Consider the following 20,887-nt stretch of genomic DNA (forward strand, 5'->3'; position numbering starts at 1 on the left):
GATGTTAGAATACACTTGTGTAAAGTGATGTCCAAAAATAAATACACTTAAAAGGGATATTTCACTTTCAAAAAAACTTTCTGTCATTTTATCATCTACTCAGGCCTTTGTGAACCACCCAGACAGTTTTTAAGTTGCTTGATTCATTATTTAGATATTTGATATTCATTTTATCAGACACGCCCCTTTCCTATACAAACCCATTGTAACTTCAAACTCCATTTTAACCATGTTAGATTAATCAAAAACACCCGTCCTTGGTTCTGGTGACTCATCCTGCCCTCTTAATGCGTGAGGGGGCCGTGTTTTTCCGATTACTTTTTTCATTTATTTTATTTAAATTTTTAATTGTACTTTATTTTTTTAATTTTCAAAAAAAATATTAAAAATACATACCGTATGTCCCTGTGTGAGGAAAGTTATATGGGCGCGTCCGGGCTGAAGAGCTGATAAATAATCTGTTGTCCGATTGTGTCAGCGCCCCCTAGTGGCCAAATTATTCAAGAAGCCCAATAACCCTAATTTTCAGAACCACATGTTTGTGTGTGAGGAAAGTTATATGGACGCGTCCGGGGTGAAGAGCTGATCAATAATACGTTGTCCGTTTGTTTCAGCGCCCCCTAGGGGCCGAGATAATAGTGAAAACCTGTTTGAAAGGAGTAAAAACAAAATTGGACACCTGTTTCTAGGTCAGCGCGTCGCCCCGAACGCGCCCATATAACTCTCCTCGGACACGGCCTTACCATTCTCCTTAATTGGCTAGGGTCAAATGTCAAGTTATTACGCGCAATAAAGCGATATATCTCGAAATCGATGCATTTTTAGAATCCACCTTTCGGATATGTTGTACAGCTCGCCAAGGCGCACGTGTGGATGTCTTGTTTGTCCCGGTATGACACTCCTAAGTTGACCTCCTACACATTCAGAAGGCACATAGAGTCTTATATCTTAAGACCATATCAAAGGACAAAGTCAGAAATAGAAATGTGTCGTAACGGGACAAACAAGACATCCAAGTGTGCGTCTCAGCCAGCTCTACAACATATCCAAAAAGTGGACCCTAAGTCCTTATCGTATTCGAGATATTGAGCGAGATAGCGAAGCCGTAACCATAGCCAATTAAGGGATAATTAAATCATGATTTGATATTAGGGTTTGATTATTTCAAATTTTAGCATTATTTTACGTGTAGATTTGGAAAAAAAATATTTCGGAGAAATCACAGGCTTGGAACACCCTAAAACCAACCAAGAAGTGGCCTTTTGAGGCACTTCCTGTTGTCCGAGAAAAAAGAAACTTGCATATTTGGAATCAGCGCCATCACATTAGTCTAAAGCCAGAGTCTCGAAGAAAAATACAATTTCTAAAAATTTAACGAGGGTTGACCTTTGCAGTCTTTTCGCTGACCTTTGAGCTTTATCAGTGTCAGAAAAAATCAGGGCCGGTGCCAAAAAATCCGGCTTACTCTCAATATGGATTGAGAGAAGTTTCGGATTTTAAAAAAATATCTGGAGCGATTAGTTACAGATTTTGTGCTCAACAAAATCAGTTTTTTATACAAAAGTCAACGTCCAATCTTTTTGGTGACCGTTTGTATTTCCCAAGGTCCTAGAAAATCGAGACCTATTCCATTCAATTCAGCGTCTTTTTTTGAGTCTGAAAAGGTGTTTTTTAATTTAAAAATAAAATATTTTTAAAAAATGTGAGAAAAGCTAAACTTTGAACTATTTCAAAAATCTATAACTTCTTATTAAACAATTCTAGACTATTGATGTAACCTACCATTCGACTCAATATCATATAAATAAGAGGGTGGAGGGGTCAAAATAAAATAATAATATGTTTGTGAAAAAAGCTTCAAGTTTACTAAACTTTAACGCTTGTTTAAACCACTTTCTAAGGGTCATACAAAATCGAGACCTAGCCCATTCGATTCAGCGTCCTCTTTTGAGTCTGAAAACGTGTTTTTTAATTTAAAAAAAATATTTTTGAAAATTGTGAGAAAAGCTTAACTTTGAACTATTTCAAAAATCTATAACTTCTTATTGAAAAGTTGTAGACTATTGATGTAACCCACCATTCGACATAACCAGGGTTGACCTTTGCAGTCTTTTTGCTGATCTTTGAGCTTTATCAGTGTCACATGTACATATACGTATATGTTATATTATGCATATAAATAGATAAATACAAACACCAAAATTATCCTCACTTATAATGTTAAGTAAGGATTACTGAAAAAACATTAGTTTAATAAAACACTAAAAGTCATCCTCACTTATAATGTTAAGTAAAGATTACTGAAAAGACATTAGTTTACTTACAAATCCTCCTCACTTTATAATGTTAAGTAAGGGTTACTGAAAAGACAAAGTTTAATTACTTTCCTCACCAGAAAGTTGACTCTACTAGATTTCAGCTAGTAGAGTCAACAAATTAAGCCGAAATGAGTAAAGAGTACTCTTTCTTTTAAGTAAGGTCTACCATTACATGAAATCAGATTTTACAGTGTGGGGTCATAGGATGTTTCGGGTCTCGCAACATACACCCTCGCCCAGGTGATCCAGCCAGGGTTGATGAAGCCCCGACTTACGTCCCAGGTAGCTACCCACGGTCAGTCCTAAATAGGGAAAGACAGGGCCACTTAATACACTTGTCCGAAACTACTCTGCCAGGAATGGGGGAGAGGAGATACTCTGGCACGTGGAGGGACTAGGCTCTGTGGATGGCCTCGTGGCCGGGCTCCTCCTCCGTCTCACCAGGTCCAGGACCTGTGCGTTGCACCAGACTACCCCGCTCCAAACATTTAATTCTGGTGTGATGGTGTCTTGGCCTGTGGTGGTACTGCAGCCTCCCTTAGCGATTGCTTGAATGGCCCTCCTAAAGGCCTCACCGTGGATTTGTTGGGCTTCTTCCTCATGGAAGACACAGACTGGGGCGCCAACCCAAACTTCTCCCGGATGCCATCTACTCTCTGGTGGTCGCCAATCTATTCCTGGTTGTCAGGTAGTCTATAAATTCCTATGAGCCACTATAAATAGAATAACTATAACGAAAAAACATCACATGGATGCACCTGGGACGTATCAGTGTTGTTACACAGGTATCCTCTGTACGGGCACCTCCTAAATATCCATACATGGATGATAAACGAAACGGCTATGCTCTAGGGTCGTCCTTATATGGCGAACGTGTAGGATGACAATGACACCTACCAGTTTATAAGGTTGAGTTGAGGCAGGATAGATCAGATCAGATATATTCCGGTTCAGTAACTAATAAGTATAACTAACTAAGAAAGAGTGAAGCCTTACAAACCATTTACTCTTCTACCTGATCTCATCCTACCGGCCTGAATTACTAGGGCCCCACGGGAGGTATCGTTCTAATCGACGACGCTCAGGGCAACCTGCTACCAGCAATCTAACTACAAGAACTATCCTTATAATTAGTTCATCCTAACAGTGTTGTAACCTGTGGTCATATACATCTTCCTGCCTTGTACAAATAGTATATAAACATTTGATTTGGTTGCACCTTTGTTCCGGCGCCATTGAAAGCATGTTCGAGCATTGCAGCACCGTGCAATTCCCCAGGTCCCCTGTACGAATGGAATGTCCCTTGTCAGTGTAAAACCCCATTAGAGCTCACTCCTCTTTGCAATGGCGAGTTGATCCAAATTGAGACTGGTGACTGTTGTGGTTTCTTTATTATTATTGTTTATTTTACTATTATTTTTTTATGACACTGTCCTGCCTGTATGTTAATTTCTTTTTTTGGTGTGTACTGTACTGTGGGTGGGGGTGGGGGGGGGGGGGGGGGGGGCTGTAGTGTGTCAAGTTGAAGCCTACAGAGCGTGCTTGATATCACTTACATTTTTTTGTTTTATATTCTTTTTTCTTTTGTCCAATAAGTACCTATAACATTATGCATAAAACTACACAGCATTACTGCAGAGTTTAAGACTGGTTTTATAGTTCCCAGATTGTAAAGTGTAGCGTGCACTTTTACCAATGTGCACTGTTTGTTAAATGGTTTGAGCGATCTGAAACATGGTCTTTATCTGTGATGTCAGATTGTTGAATTAAATTAATGTAGGGGTGGGAATGAAACTGTAGTGTGCATGTGACCAGTTGAACCCTAACACCCAAACTTCTATTTTTTGTTTTATATCACTTTTTATTTTTATCTCATCTGAAAGTAACATGCATGCACAGCGTTGCCGAGTTTTGTTAAGATGTGATAATGAAATGTTTTATAGTTCCCAGATTTTAAAGTGTAGCTTGCACTTTTACCAAAGCCAATGTGCACTTTGTTAAATGGTTGGTTTGATCTGAAACATGTTTGTTTGATCTGAAACATGTTATTTCTATGTGATGAAGTCGCATTAGATTGACAGTTGAATTAAATAAAACAATTCTTAAATTGAGAATCTGTTCCAACTGGTCTTACTCTTAAAATAAGGAAAAATAATCTTGTGCCTCCGCTGGGATATGATGCAAACCACTGTTGTAGCTTGTTACTGGTTAAGTATTGCTCAAAAATGGATTAAATTCCCTATTAAGAAAATGCAAGTTACATTTCCCTAAAATGAGAAAATAAAATCTTGTTTGAAACATGTTTGACAAGCAAAAATGTTCTTTGACAAGCACATTTTTTCTTTTTGGACAAAATATAAGACTAATATGCTAGGATCGAGGATTTTTTTACTTTCTTAAAATCCAATTTTTGCAGTGTGTGTGTCTGTGTGTGTGTGTGTGTGTGTGTGTGTGTGTGTGTGTGTGTGTGTGTGTGTGTGTGTGTTCGTGTTCGTGCGCGAGTGTTTGCATGTGTACACACCCCCAGGTATCTATCCATCCACCCATGTATCGGCCATGATTTGACTTCTTTGATGACAGCGGTATTTGGGAATTATGCAGCCAATTTGTGACGTTCAACCTGGCCTTAGTTTTGGGCATGTCAAAATAGTTGGGTAAATGAATAATTAAGCTGTGGTTATGTGTATTCTGTATTTTGATCAAAATGTATGTTTATTTAGTTTGCTTATGAATTGAATGTTCTCAAATAGACACTTTAATCAAATCTAAGTTTTTCCAAATTGATTAGAAAATGTTGCACTTTTTGTCCAAATATCTGTCAACACATGGGTAACAGTGGGACAGGACTCAGAATCAGACCCAAAGATCTGGCATTGGCCGGGCTCTAATTTGTGCATTTGATGGACGGTATTGCTGCCATATTATCACAGAGAGGAACAATGCAGACACATTGCAGCATCCCTAAGACATGAGGCACAGGTCATCGACGACTGTAATGAATGCTGAAATGAATAACCCATTAAGACCTGAGGCCGATTCTAGGAATACCTTCTAAATAAGTAGTTCTCAAACTTTCAAGATTTAAAAAAAAAAATCCAAAAATAGCAGATGTACAAGCTCCGTGCCGCGCTGTGAGCTTGTATATCTGCTATTTTGGAATAGCCAACGCTAAAATCTAAAATGACACAGATGCTTTCCCGGTTCTAATGGGATAAATGATGTTTTGGAGATATGGGGCGCTAAAGGTTAGCATTGTTCATGCACAGAGGGGCTGAGTCATAGAGAGTAGGACACGCGCGCACGCGCACACACACACACACACACACACACACACACACACACACACACACACACACACACACACACACACACACACACACACACACACACACACACACACACACACACATGCACGCGCACGCAAGTCTGTAGTACTGTATTTGTGAGGACATCAACATTTTAGGACAGTGATTTCATGAATGCCATTTTTGGGGACATTTTTACCCTGACCCCTAAGACGAAAAAAATAGCAGATCCACAAGCTTACAACGCGCCGTGCTGTGATTACTGTGATGCTTTGTGCGCTTGTGGATCGGCTATGTTCGTTGCAACTCCAAACCCCTAAACCTACCCTCTAAATGCCTCATCCTAACCCTAACCTGAAGTCCAAATCTGTTTTAACCATAAAACAACAATTTATCTTGTGAGGACCAAGAAAATGGTCCACTGTCTGTATCTCAAATTCTACTATACTTGTGGGGACATTTGGCCGCCACAAGTTTAGAAATACAAGTATGCGCGCGCGCGCGCACACACACACACACACACACACACACACACACACACACACACACACACACACACACACACACACACACACACACACACACACACACACACACACACACACACACACACACACAACCAACAACAGCCCCCATGGCCATTTGGCAGGGTGCTGGGCAACGGTTGTCAGGACGACCGATTATTCACTGTCTCTTCTTGACGGTGTGGGTGAGCTGCGGGGAATGGCAGTCCAGAATATGATCTGTCATCCACACCCCAATAACTCTGCTCTGCATACATGCATCTCTGTTTTGTTAGCCTATACTTGTATATGGTTCTCAACCTTTTCTGGATCAGGGCCCACTTGAAAAGGGTTTGTGGCCCACTCATCTGACCACTTAACCCATGTTAAGTGGTCAGATGAGTGGGCATGTTTATTTTAATGATCAATCAATCAGTTGTGTTCCGGCTTAGGTCAATGGAACTACGTAGTTAGTTAAGCTCCTATTTAGCACATGTCCTCAAGGTTTAAAAGAAAAAAATAACATGAAATTGTTTCTACATACATTTTAATATGACATTATATTGTCATATTATCATTAAAATGTTAGGCCCACGGGTTGAGACCCACTGGCCTATATTACCGCTCCCTCTCTCTCTCTCAGTGGTAAACAGCCAAGTACCATTTACTCAGTTATTAAGGTACTTTTACTTTACTCAATTCCTTGATACTTAATACTTCTTAATACTTCTACTCCACTGCATCTAAGAGGCAAATGTTGTACTTTTTACTCCACTACATCTATTTGACAGCTTTAGTTTGTAATAACTTTGCAGATTGATGATTCATAATTAATCAAATAATTACTCTAAAATCTTCAAAATCTTAAAAAATCTAAAATAGCAGCACGCACGCACGCACACACAAAATGGTCACTGTAATTGAGGCATCACTTTTCCACACTTTTCCATCACAGTAGCAGTTAATCACTGTTTGTCACAGTTACAATCACACTGTCCTCCACTTGACCGTCAGCTCACAACGCGCTGCATTGGGACACGTTTTGAGCTTGTAGATCTGCTAGTATCGGCGGAAAACACTGTCGTACCCCGGAGTATAAATGAACCACATGAAACCCTAGCATCGCTATACTGAGCATGTCAAAAGAAACACTTGGCAAAAATAGGTGAAAATTCGGCCAATATGGGCGAACATTCAAAGAATGTTCCCATTTCCTGAAAAGTTACGATTTCAGCCCGACAGTGACGATATGATTGGTTATGGAATCTGCAGGCAATAACAGTATGTCAACTAAGTTCCTATAGGCTCATAGTCTCTCCAGACAGACTTGTTGGCTCACACAATGTAGCTTCCACGTAACAGTCTGTACATCAGAAGCGTTGAAAATGATTCAAAAATCCTCCAATTCCATTTAGCCTTTGCAGTTGTGTAAATCAGTCCTACTGTAAATGAAAGTAGATCAAAGTATAGTAGGGAATGACAAACAGATGACAGCTTCCTGTGCAGAGCTTTTACGAGGAAAACATTACAGACTCTCTGTAGCATTCGAAGACTGTGGATGAGTTGTCATGGCTTGAGAGACTATCACCACATTCATGGCAGCACATTGCTAATACCTGCCAACAGATATATCCTCCTACAAGTTTTTGCTGTCAAGCTGTGTCGTGCAAACGTTATCTAACTCGTAAGAGTGTAAAAATGGACCTGTGGGGGTCTAATTTCACACTTGAGTTAAATGAACACTCAGGATTTTGCTGCCACCATCCCCCTGTCTGAGTCATACACGCATTAACAACTCAGACCACGCTTCCTTGTTTGCCATTTGCTTTCGACAGCCTTGAAGAACCAGCATTCGGTACAGTTCAGAATGATCGAGATCTTTTCTCCACTCTGAGACTGACACTCTGATATTTCTCCTCAGACTTCTTATCTGCCTCGCAGATCGCATCTTCATCTTCATCCTCCTTTCTACACTTTCTCATTACCTCACCTGTCAGGCTGTCTGTCTGTCAGCCAGCCTATCTCTTCACTCAGAAGTGTGAATAGACATCTTAGACATAGTCCTTCTCTCTCTCTTAATAATAATATTTTCTACACCCGGCGACTTAATATCTCCATTTGTATTATTAGCTTCTGCTTGGCAGACTATCTTCTCTCTGTATACAGTATACTGTATATACTGTGTGTTCTATATTTCTTATATAGCCTATGAGAGTGTAGAGAAACAGGAAACCAAGGGCAGGGAGAGGAGAGACATTCGAGACAATACAGGGAGTCAGATTCAAACTCAGATCCTCGCCGGCTCACAAGGAGCACATGGTCTGTCTGTGCACTGACTGGTTGAGCCACCACCAGGCACCCTCTGTGCATGTGTGTTCCATCCTGGAACTAATCTGTTATATGTGTGTGCATTGTGTGTGTGCATTGTGTGTGTGTGTGTGTGTGTGTGTGTGTGTGTGTGTGTGTGTGTGTGTGTGTGTGTGTGTGTGTGTGTGTGTGTGTGTGTGTGTGTGTGTGGGGGGGGGGGGGGGGGTGGGTGGGTGGGTGGGTGGGTGGGTGTGTGTGTGTGTGTGTGTGTTACGCATTTGACGTGTACAGACTGTCAAAGCCGTCACCATTCGCCAATCGACCCATTTAGTGTCACCCGGAGCCTGCACAGATAGTGTGTCCAAGGGAAACTACAGCATGCTAATTTCTACCCCCAGCTAAAAGGCAGTCCCTACTTGCCATGGGTGGAGATATTGACCATTTGAGCTTAAAGCAGTACTGCTTGTCAACCAGTAGGTGTCCTACCAAGGGTCTAAATGTCTCAATGGAAGAGGAGGGAGTAGACCACCTCCAACCACTGCAGATGCACTAGTTAGATTGTATTAACATGTTAATGTTGATAAAGTTCCGGATTGCAGCATAGATGTAACCAAATGGATCCATACGGGCCGGGTCCAATGTCAAAGTTGCATTATCTTTCAGGATTCTACTGTGTAGTTGGCCACACTTGTGCACAGACTGCACATGCTTACACATACAGTACAGATGCACATACTGTAACTCTCACTCTCTCTCTCTCTCTCTCTCTCTCTCTCTCTCTCTCTCCCCAAAGTGGCGTGGAGGCAAGTTAATCTCTCTGTGTTGGATTTCATGAACGTATCTCATCCATAATGCCTCAGAGACGTAACATATTTTCATACATATTTTTCCTCCAGAGGAACTTCCTCCACCTGAGCACTCTGCCCTGGTGAGAGCTTCCACTCTGGGAGAGAGATGAGAGGAGATTCCTGGTAAACAGCATCACACACAGGAGACATTCTAATTGGCCCTGTGCTGCTGTGAGCACTGTTCATTTCCCCTTGTTTTCAGGATCGAGTTCCCAGTAGCATTGCCATTTTTGTCCACAGGAAACTCTATCATCTGCTACAATGGATCAGTTACACAAGAAGCAAACATTCCACCTGTGGATTGTGTTTTTTATTTAGTTTTTTGTAAACACTACCACTTGAATGTCAACCAGTAGTGGTCCAACCTGACCACAGGAGATACATTTCTCAATAGTAGAGCGGGGAGACCACCTCAAACCACCGGAGTTGTGTCAGTTATATTGTATACACATACGCTGCCATAATAATAACATTTTATTCACACAAAAAGTTATGGATTGCAGCTTTATGCTTTCTTTCAGATTGTTCAGTGTAGAGAGAGAGAGGAAACCAAGGGCAGAAATAGAAGAGACGTGCAACACAAGGAGCTCACAAGGAGCATATGGTCTGTGCACTAACACGTAGTGAGCCACCAGGCGCCCAAAGGAGTGAGCTGTTTTGTGTCCGTGTGTGTTTGCATCTGTGTATGTGTGTCCTCGGTCAGTCAGTGATTTACAGAGACATCTGAGTGGATACCGGGGCTGTCAATCATTTCTAGAGGAAGTTAAACTGTCACTCTAAAACCATCTGGCATGTCACCGTGTGAGGAAGAGACCCTAGAGAATGAGAGAGGGAGAGAGAGAGAGAGAGAGAGAGAGAGAGAGAGAGACAGTTAGAGAGAGAGAGGGGGGGAGAGAGAGGCAGAGATGTAGATGGAGCTACTACACTACACAGTCCGGTTCAGTGCTGTTCCCCTCCAAAGTGACCTTCTGTCTCGCTGGGGAAAATGGCGCTGCAGGCATTGCAGCCGCAACACTGCGACCCCTTAATGTGTTACATCTCAAAGCTGCAGTCTGCTGTCCAATCTCCATAACAGTTAACCCTGGCAAACCCTGTTATGTACACAGTAAAAAAAATGCTGAGTTCATTTAACAAGACAGGGTCTAAAGACGGCGTGGCTTCATGTGGATCTCAGACTTTCTTGTGACGTCAGTCATCTATTATTACCATTATTATCTATGACATATGAATTTTACCAAGGTTTCAACCCGATCCCGATCCATTCACTTCCATTATAAAATTAAAGTTTAAAAGCTTAGTCATGGATAGATAGCCTCGTTCCCAGCCTTACTGATCTGCGAAGAGAATAGATATCATAGATGACAGACGTCATTGATTACTGATGTCAAAGACTTGTTTCATGAAGTCTGAGATCCACATTGGAGACACACTGTTCCCATGTGGATCCACAAGATATTTAATTAACAAAACCAATCTCTATAGTAGAGTATGTTTACTAACACAACTGTGGTGGTTTTAGTTGATCTCCCTGCTATTCTATTGAAAAAACAATATTCTGTGGTCAGGTCAGACCACCACTACTGTTTGTCAAGGGAATAATGCATGGAGCTCAAAAGTTTTCTGTATAGATAGGTTTCCGCACGACGTCATCACAGAGTAGAATGCGCAATCTGCGCATACCCGGGGTAGAACGAACCCGGAAGCGCCCTTCACTCTGTTGTTGTGTTCGGGAGTTAGATAGGCATAATGCTGCTATTATAGGCATAATAGGCATAATGCTGCTATTATATACAAACTAGACGCGTCGCAATTCTGGGAAATTGCAAAGTGTGGTTGCGCCGACGCCGGTCGTGGGTCGCGGCCGCTGGGACTCGAGGAATACGACTGGAGGAATACCGTTGGAGGCCGCGCGACGTGCGATTCGAATTCGGTGCCGATCGGATCCCGCGTTCATGACGCGTGCCGTTTTGATTTGAGGAAATAGGCCCCTCCCACTTAAGAAACAGTTGAGTAAACCACCCTTGACATGTGATTCAAATTTGGGATTGACCGGACGTTTCATTCGTGATTTTTGGCATTTTTGGTAAAACGGGCCCTCCGCTAACTTTGGAAGCTAATTACGGACGAACGGTAAGGACTATCAAAATGCCGTTTGGGTATGTTTATCGCTAGGGTTCAGAGATCATGTGTACCGATTTTTGTGAAATTTGGATAAAATATGTGGGAGGAGGAGCTAAAAGTGTGTTTTGAAGAAAATTCAAAATGGCGGAAAATCTATCCAGACGCAAATGGGCGTGGCTTATATAGGGAGTTGCGTCATGACCCAATGAATTCAGGGGAAAAGATTGTTTCATTCTACGACCTACGGTTCAAAAGTTATAGGCCAAAAGGTAAAGTGGGCTGTTATAGCGCCACCATGTGGCCGACTGGTGTAATTATTTTATTAATAATTTGGCAATAAACTATGAACCTCCCTTCAAAGTCTTTTAACTCTAGCACTTACGGTTTCCGAGAAAAAAAATCTTCGTGATTTCTGGCATTTTTGGTAAAACGGGCCCCTCCCACTAACTTTGGAAGCCATTTACGGACGAACGGTAAGGACTATCAAAATGACGTTCGGATATGTTTATCGCACTTTTAGCTCCTCCCATGGTCCATGGGAGGAGCTAAAAGTGTGTATCTATCCTGACACAAATGTGTTATGACCCAAGGAATCTAGGGAAAAAAAGATTTTTATTTTACGACCTACGATTCAAGAGTTAAAGGCCAAAACGTAAAGTGGGCTGTTATAGCGCCACCATGAGGCCAACTGGTGTAATTATTTTTTAAATAATTTCGTACTAAATTATGAACCTCCCCTCCCAGTCTTGTAACTCTAGCCTTAACGGTTTCTGAGAAAAAAATCACACCCTGTGTGAAGGAAGCGGTGCCTTTGGGGCGGGGCTTCACTCATTTCAGTTCGTCCCTATTGGTGGTCTGAGTCCACTTACCAAATTTTTACTTGGTAGCATGCTGCAAACTGGAATGGTGGCTGTTTAAAGCCCAGCCAATGGGCAGACAGAGGGGGCGGGGCTTAAGTAATTACAGTTCGTCCCTATTGGTGGTTTTAGTCCATGTACAAAATTTGTACTCCCTAGCATGCTGTCAACTTGAGTTATGGCTGTTTAAAGGCCAGCCAATGGGAAGACAGAGGGGGCGGGGCTTCAGCAATTCATGCTCGTCCCTATTGGTGGTCTAAGTCCACATACCAAATTTGGACTTGGTGGCATGCTGCAAACTGGAGTTATAGCTGTTTAAAATCCCGTGCTCATCCCGTGCTTGGGGGTCCCTGGACCCCTCTTTGATAACTTCAGCAATTCATGCTCGTCCCTATTGGTGGTCTAAGTCCACATACCATATTTGGACTTGGTGGCATGCTGCAAACTGGAGTTATAGCTGTTTAAAATCCCGTGCTCATCCCGTGCTTACACGGACATCATCCCGTGCTTACACGGACATAACATACGCTGGGGGTCCCTGGACCCCTCTTTGATAAGCAGTGGCACGTGTGGCCAATGAGAGGAGAGATGGCATAGGCAATCTCCAACTCCGTGTGTGTGTGTGTGTGTGTGTGTGTGTGCGTGTGTTTGTATGTGTTGCTTCTTTGCCGTGCTCATCCCGTGCTGATACGGACGGACGGACGGACGGACGGACGGACATACGGACAAAGTCAAGATTAGAGCGGTTGGCACCGCTAAAAATACTTGAATGGGAGTTTTTTCATTTTCCCATTAAAGTGGATGGGGAAATTTAATGTACTAAATAAATCAATATCAATTAAACTCTGTAACCAATCTCTTAGCAAAATACAAGCGCACGATTCCCGGTGAAGCCGGTCATTTTGACATATGGCACTAAATTGGGAAAAATAAACTGTGGGAGGAGATGCGGTTTGAAATAAACTGTTAGGGCCTTGGAGGATAATAATAGTCTGGTTGCCCTGTTAGGGCAACCACACTAATAAAGGACAAACAGATCCAACTTCTGACAAATCATTTTTATTGAGTAAACAAAATATTACAAACTGCATAATTGAATCTACTTTCATTAAACCCGGTACATTTGACCAGAGCTGCTGCGGGTAATAGCGCCCTCTATAGGCTCACCCCTCCACTGCGCGTGCAGCATCCTCTCATGTTTACAAACAGGAAACCCGTCTATTAGCTTGTGTGAGGGACCCGGGTTAGAATCCCAGGTAGGACATAAAAGTTACAGATTTCAGCTTTAAATATAAAAACGCATATATAAAACACATGTGGGGGAAAATGCATGGAGTCACTTCTTTTAGCCCACTGTACACAAGTAATTTGGTGCTGATTGGTCAGCCAGACCATCTCGTACGCTTAGCCTCCATGCTGTAAAAATGTACCATTACGTGTCCTTCGTTTCCTCTGACTTATCAGAGCGTAATAAACCTGAAATACTAGTGCCGTGTTGATATGAAGTCTAGACTGGATGACTCACCGATCATAAAGGACTTGGAAGCCATTTAAGCCGCTAAGCCATCGCTTTCCCGAATAATCTATATCCATACTTTAAGAGAGGGGGATTTGTGCCGGTGAGTCTGGCTCGGGTGAGTCAAGTGGCATTCGTGGTGTCAGAGTGCAAAAGCTGTTTGGCCACGGTTCTTGTGACTCAGACGTGGCGTCACGGATTGAGGCCGCAGAGGGACACTGTGGCCCCTGGGCTGAGTGAACCGTGTCAGGGCAAGTGGCACATTGGCCAGGTAATGGTCCGTGTTCCAGCCAAAGAGCACTGATGCTCTCAAGGGGGCTTCGCGTGTACGAGGTGTTGACGGGCGCGGTGAGATGGTCGGATTCATTATGGGAGTGGAGGGACAGCTCACAGCTTGGATGTAAAGTGTAGCAGAGCAACAGATGCTCGGCACGGGTGTCTGAACCAACCACGCGAAACAGGCACATCATTATTCCTGAGTGTGTGTGTGTGTGTGTGTGTGTGTGTGTGTGTGTGTGTGTGTGTGTGTGTGTGTGTGTGTGTGTGTGTGTGTGTGTGTGTGTGTGTGTGTTTGTGTGTATCTGTCTGTCTCAGAGGGCATGCTGTGTGTGTGTGTGTGTGTGTGTGTGTGTGTGTGTGTGTGTGTGTGTGTGTGTGTGTGTGTGTGTGTGTGTGTGTGTGTGTGTGTGTGTGTGTGTGTGTGTGTGTGTGTGTGTGAGCTCGTACACGGCTGCAGAAGCGCATGTGTGCATTTTGTGTGTATGTTCCCTGCTCACGTCATTCTACAGTATATTTGTGTCTGTCCCTAGAGATCATGGCTGCTTCAGCAACACAGGGACACTGTTGTTTGTGTATTCATCTTTCCTATCTCTCCCTCTCTCTCTCTCTCTCTCTCTCTCACACACACACACACACACACACACACACACACACACACACACACACACACCACCCCTCTCTCTCCCCAGAGAGGTGAAGAGTCATGGGGAAACACAACAGCAAACTCGCCCCTGAGGTCCTGGATGACCTGACAAAGAGCACAGAGTTCAACGAGGCGGAGCTCAAACAGTGGTACAAGGGCTTCCTGAAAGACTGTCCATCTGGTATCCTCAACCTGGAGGAATTCCAACAGCTCTACGTGAAGGTGAGGAGGAGAGGAGAGGAGAGGAGAGGAGATGAGAGGAGAGTTCTTTTCCCATTGTAGCCCATCCATACCTAGATATCTCATTGGCCTCTGCAGTTCATTGGAGCGACCTATATCGTGGCACCATTTTAGAGAAGGCAAGATTCCTGACTACTGGCCAATCACAGCGCGTCTTTCCCGGGAATTGTCAGAATCTAGTTGTATAAAAAGTTCCCGTTATATTTTATACAACTAGATTCTGCCAAGTCCCCGAAAAGACGGGCTGTGATTGGCCAGTAGTCAGGAAACTTGCCTTCTCTAAAATGGCGCCCGAGATACAGACGCCTCAGAGCCGGAGGAGGCGTCTACCTTTATATGTCTATATGTACACATCTACCAGCTCTACCAATAGAAGCTGCATGTGTCACATTGTTCATACCACTGTTTCCCAAACAGTGGGTCGGGACCCATTTGTGGGTCGCGGATCCATTTTTGCGGGTCACAAATGGATACCCCTAAGTTTCCTAAATGTTGTCATTAATTTTCATTATTTTAAAAGAATTTCAAAAAGAATTTCATGAATAAAATAAATAAATTATCAAAGAAATGCCCTAAATTAGAAAACAAATGTTTGCGCCGTGTTGCGAGCTTGCAGATCTGCTATTTTCACTAGTTTGGGTCCCGGGCAAACATCAGATTTCTCTTTTGGGTCTTGAGCTAAAAAGTTTGGGAACCACTGGTTTATATGTACAAACAATAGTGTTGTTTCACATTTGCCAAGTCGCCTCGCTCTGCCCTCTGCCTTCACTCAGTTCTTCCCGTACGGCGACGCGTCCAAGTTCGCCCAGCACGCATTCCGGACGTTCGACAAGAACGGCGATGGGACCATCGACTTCAGGGAGTTCATCTGTGCCCTCTCCATCACCTCCAGAGGGAGCTTTGAGCAGAAACTCAACTGGGCCTTCAACATGTACGACCTGGACGGTGACGGAAAGATCACGCGCATGGAGATGCTGGAGATCATCGAGGTACGCGCGTGTGTGCGTGCACGTCGTCTAGTGCAGCAGATATTCCATTATGTTAATTTTGTGATTGTGATATTATCAAACATAAATATTAAATTCAGTCTGACCAGAAGCTAGGATAAAACATATCCCCTCCAGTGATAAAAAAGGGGGGGATATCAAAAACAGAGTCATGGATCCCCCATCCCTCCTCTATTATCGTTTGTTACAAGGCAACTTTTCACCTCACTCCCCCCCCCCCCCTCCAGGCCATCTACAAGATGGTGGGCACGGTGATCATGATGCGTATGAACGAGGACGGGCTGACCCCGCAGCAGCGCGTCGACAAGATATTCTCCAAGATGGACAAGGACCACAACGACGAGATCACCCTGGAGGAGTTCAAAGAGGCCGCCAAGTCCGACCCCTCCATTGTTTTACTGCTGCAGTGTGAGATGCAGAAGTAGGAGGCGAGGGATGGAGGGAGGGACGGATGGATGGAGGGAGGGAGGGAATGAGGGAACAAGAGAGGAGGACGGAGAGAAGGAGAGATGTGATGGGCAGTGGTGGACAAAGTGCTCAGTCAAAGTATAGATGCTCCTGGTCATTACTCAACTCAACTGCTAGTGCAAGTTGCTCAGTCACATTTGTACTTGAGCTAAAATATTACTACCTGCTTTAAAAAGAATACTACAGTAGAATAAGTATTCTAAAGTACATTTTCTTTTTAATATCAATGGATTGCTCAAAAATAAAATGAAAAAATCATCATTTTCAAAAATATTCAAATAGTGAAATGTGTTTTGAGCTTGTAGAGCTATTTTCACTGTTTTTGAAATAGGTTTTTAAAGTGCTTAATTCATAATAAAAAGATTAAGTGTCGGTCCCCGGGCTCCCTTCCTAGAAATGTTCCTAGAAACAAAAACACAAAATGTACTTAAGTACAGTACTCAAGTACATGTTACTGTCCACCACTGCTCTCCATTGAGAGGATGAGAGGAAAGGAGGCGTGGCGGTGCGTTTGAATGTGTGTGAAGTGGACATTTATTGAAACAGGTGTATGGCTTGAGAAAGATAGAATAATAACCTCCTTGGGGTGATATCATCCTATCTTTCCAGCCCATACACAATGCAATGCACTACACACATCATTTGCAGGGGCATCCTATCGGGTGTGTTTGTAATCCGTTTTTAGGCTCTGACGAATATCGTCAGAGCGACGAACGTGAAGATAAAAGCGGTTCAAATGACTGCATTATTGCTTTTTTTCCCTCTGGCAAGCTCTGTGCGTAGCATGTGTGCCATCAATTCTTTAAGCCTTATAGGTAGTTGTGTGTGGGTGCCGGGCACCGAAAATAGGCGATCTACAAGCTCACAAAGCATCGCGCTGCGATGCCTTGTGAGCATGTGGATCGGCTATTTTCGCTGTACGACACCAGCCTGCAAATAAGCATAACTCAGGCTTTAGAGTACTAACGTTGCAGTTCAGTAATGAACAGTGACTTGGAGCGCCGGTTTACAAACACACCCAATGTTTGGACGGTCCGCCCTAAAGGAGAGATGTGAAAATAGCCGTGACCGCGTACACGTGGTCCATGGAGAGAAGAGAGCGAGATAATGAAAAACAATACCATGACCTTTGTGTGTGTGTGTGTGTGTGTGTGTGTGTGTGTGTGTGTGTGTGTGTGTGTGTGTGTGTGTGTGTGTGTGTGTGTGTGTGTGTGTGTGTGTGTGGGTGGGTGGGCGTGTGCAGGCATGCGTTTGGTGGAGGTACCGTTCATGCTACAGTACATCGCATCTCAAAACATTTGCACAGGGCAACATTTTCACCACAAGCCCATCGGCTTGGGGAGCCATGGGTGCGTGAATGCCCGTGTGTCTCGCGCGACTGGGATGGTTTACCAGGCTACTGATAGTGTGGGACAACCTCTGGCTATGTTATGACTACTTGAGTACGAAGAAAAAATCAATGCTCACTAACATGATTAGAGCTACTTCATTAAAATGCAATCCAGCGAGATTATAAGCAAGGCCCAGGCCCCCAGGTGATGCAGTCTAGACCGCGGTCCAGCAGATTCATGTGTTTGCTGGCTCTCTGACCGTTTTAGGCATTATGTTTCTCTTAATGCCATTCGTGATTTAGCTGGCCCTCGAGGGAACTTGGGAGCTGGCCCTTGAGGTTTTTCTGAGGAAAAAAGAAGAAAAAGGTTGAACGCTAATAATGCCTAATTTATGCTTCGTCGTGCAACAGAGTATAAATCTGGCTTAATGGTTTAACCTTGTGAAATGTTAATGACTCCTTGTTGACAAGTTACACATAATATTAGCATAAATGGAGAAAACATACTCTACTGACTATAGCCTCCTGGCATATTATAATATGCATGCTGTTTTGAACACAACCAGCAATTATTACAGCAGCAGTAGCTGTTCAAACAGGGGGTCAGGACTATAATTGCAGGGCAGACAGAAAGTGTTAGTATTCATCCGAAAGGCCAGAGCCTCCTTGTTTTTCATGGAATCCTGAAATAGGCCCGGCCATTTCTGCTCTTCCTATTCCCCCCTTCCTGCCCCTCCTTCCCCCGCCCTTCTTCTCCCTCATGTCTAAATGTCAGAGAGGAGGAGTTCTTTGATAATTTGTGGAGAAGATGCTCTTAGCTGAGCTCTGCTCCAAACTGAAATCGATGTGAAAAAAGCGCAGGACAAGCCTTTGCTCTTTGTGTGTGTGTGTGTGTGTGTGTGTGTGTGTGTGTGTGTGTGTGTGTGTGTGTGTGTGTGTGTGTGTGTGTGTGTGTGTGTGTGTGTGTGTATCGTGTGTATTTGCTGTGGGAGGCGCAAAGCACACACAATGCTACCTGTCCTGTCCTAATGTCACAGGACTGACAGTCCCCAAAAAGCTTGTCTTCTCTTCTGCCAGCCTATCACATCTCTCCTTCTCCCCCGGTAGTGATGCGCGGGTCGGGTTTTTTCATGACCCGCCCCACCCCGCCACGGAACCCAACCCACCTCAACCCGCCCCGCGAACCCATATATAAATCTATGGCTCAACCCGCCCTGCGACCCGCGATTTTTCTTTAATTCTGTAAAATCATGGTTAGAAAATAATCCCCAAGTGTATTCAAACTGTTTTATTGTTATTATTCTTATCCTTATTAGGAATAAAGACAAAACAAGAGCATGAGATTTTTTATTTATTTTTTGCGTGTGAGAGCGGCTGACCCGCTCACCCACAGCCCGCATAATTGCCTCTGAAATTCTGACTCGACCCACCCGCGCCGCGGGTTGACCCGCGGGTCCCGCGGGTTACGGGTCAACCCGCGCATCACTATCCCCCGGCCAATGAAAAAGGTCTAGCCACTGCTGATGAATGACAAACCCTGGCCTCCTTTGGGGCGATAATGGAATGATAAAATGAAATGTACATGATAATACGACAATAATCGTATTTATGAATATAAACGTATAATATATGTATATGTACCACTAGCTTAGACCTTCTTTCATATAATGACACAGCTACTGTACAGTGGTTTGTGTATGAAGAATGTGTGTGTGTGTGTGTGTGTGTGTGTGTGTGTGTGTGTGTGTGTGTGTGTGTGTGTGTGTGTGTGTGTGTGTGTGTGTGTGTGTGTGTGTGTGTGTGTGTGTGTGTGTGTGTGTGTGTGTGCGTGCGTGTGTGTGCATGTATGTGTGGGTGCGTGCGTGCATGAGAGAGGAATAATGTGAGGGAATGTGAAAGAGCAGGTGTGTGCTTGGGCCTAATGTATGCTCTGTCGTAGAGCGGTGTCACATGCAACAAGTGAGCTTGTAGATCGGCTATTTACAGCGTGCGGCACAGCCGTACGATGAAGTATATATCGGGCTTCTGTGTGTGGCCACATTTTTACAAGCATTCACCCGTGTTTTTTGTATGTGTGTTTGTATAATTTGTGTAAACACAGATGCCTAAGTCTAATTTAAATTAACACATGCTCACACCGAAGCACTGAGTATTAACTACAAAACTCTCACACTTGCTTTTTGTGCTCCGCTGGAATACAGTATGTACTGTCTCTCCCCTAACGGGACGTGTTGTTTTGTTCAGATACGCTGTAGTCTACCGTTGCAGTTAGAGAAGTAGTATTTACATTATAGGTATCAGGTCACGCTAATGACAATTATCTGTTTGATAGCCAGACAAGGTTTTTATTTATTTATTGAGAGACTTGTTGGGAAATTGATGGAGGTACAGATGCAGTCCTGTGTCACAATGCCACCCAGTGATAGGAAGTGTAACGACATGCTTCGGAATTTTGTACCGCTTTTAGGCCGTAAAACGTATTGTATGTGACAATTCCCTGCTTTTTTTCCCTTCTTTTTTTAAAGAAAGACAGACATGGCTGAAAATCTAGAGGAATTGAATGTACTTTTGCAAATATTGTCTATGTTTCCTCTCTCAGTATTTTCTGCTACTTGCTTACCTGTAAGACTGAGTAGGCTCCTGTATAAATAGTCTTACCTAAAGATCCTGCAGTGACCACAATCCATTTTTTTTTGTATGATCAGATTTCTTTGCTATTTAAATGCATAGTATCCAATTCCAGAGTCAGTGACAGGACATCACAAAGACATTATGTGCCAAAGACAGTATGACTGAGTGAAGGAACAGAATATGATGTATATGCTTATTTATTGAACCCTAGTGTTCCTATTTTGGGGCGAACATTTGGCAAAGATTTCACCCACTTCTTTAAACCTGTGATGTGACAAATAAAGCTGATTCTATATTAAAATAGTCAATCGACAAGCTCTCAACACATCGCTTGTAGATTGCCTATTTTCGGCAAAGATATTTAGTGTAAAGCGAAAACACTACAGAGCCCTGGGGGACTCCAGTCAACACAGTAGAGGGTTTAAGTGGTTAATAGTTGTGTTCAGATTTTGATCATTTGTAAATGAACTATTTAGATACGGTACATAATTATCAGTCCAATGTTTGGGGAAAA

At 43.3% G+C, this 20,887-nt stretch overlaps 1 protein-coding gene across 1 annotated transcript in view; it reads left to right on the plus strand.

The window, feature by feature from the left end:
- The window catches only part of LOC311061428 (visinin-like protein 1), a gene marked incomplete at its 3' end in the record, with an annotated part of 29,723 nt that extends 13,354 nt beyond the window's left edge, over nucleotides 1–16,369 (plus strand). Inside the window, exons 2-4 of the mRNA XM_084080070.1 lie at nucleotides 14,744–14,919; nucleotides 15,711–15,926; nucleotides 16,172–16,369. Coding sequence (XP_083936196.1) covers nucleotides 14,758–14,919; nucleotides 15,711–15,926; nucleotides 16,172–16,369 — 576 coding nt within the window. The 5' untranslated portion in view covers nucleotides 14,744–14,757. The remainder of the gene's footprint in view (nucleotides 1–14,743; nucleotides 14,920–15,710; nucleotides 15,927–16,171) is intronic.
- Nucleotides 16,370–20,887: the final 4,518 nt, after the last annotated feature.

This window comes from Gymnoscopelus microlampas, assembly GCF_963454915.1.
Source record: "Gymnoscopelus microlampas genome assembly, chromosome: 15".
In the NCBI taxonomy this organism is placed as follows: domain Eukaryota; kingdom Metazoa; phylum Chordata; class Actinopteri; order Myctophiformes; family Myctophidae; genus Gymnoscopelus; species Gymnoscopelus microlampas.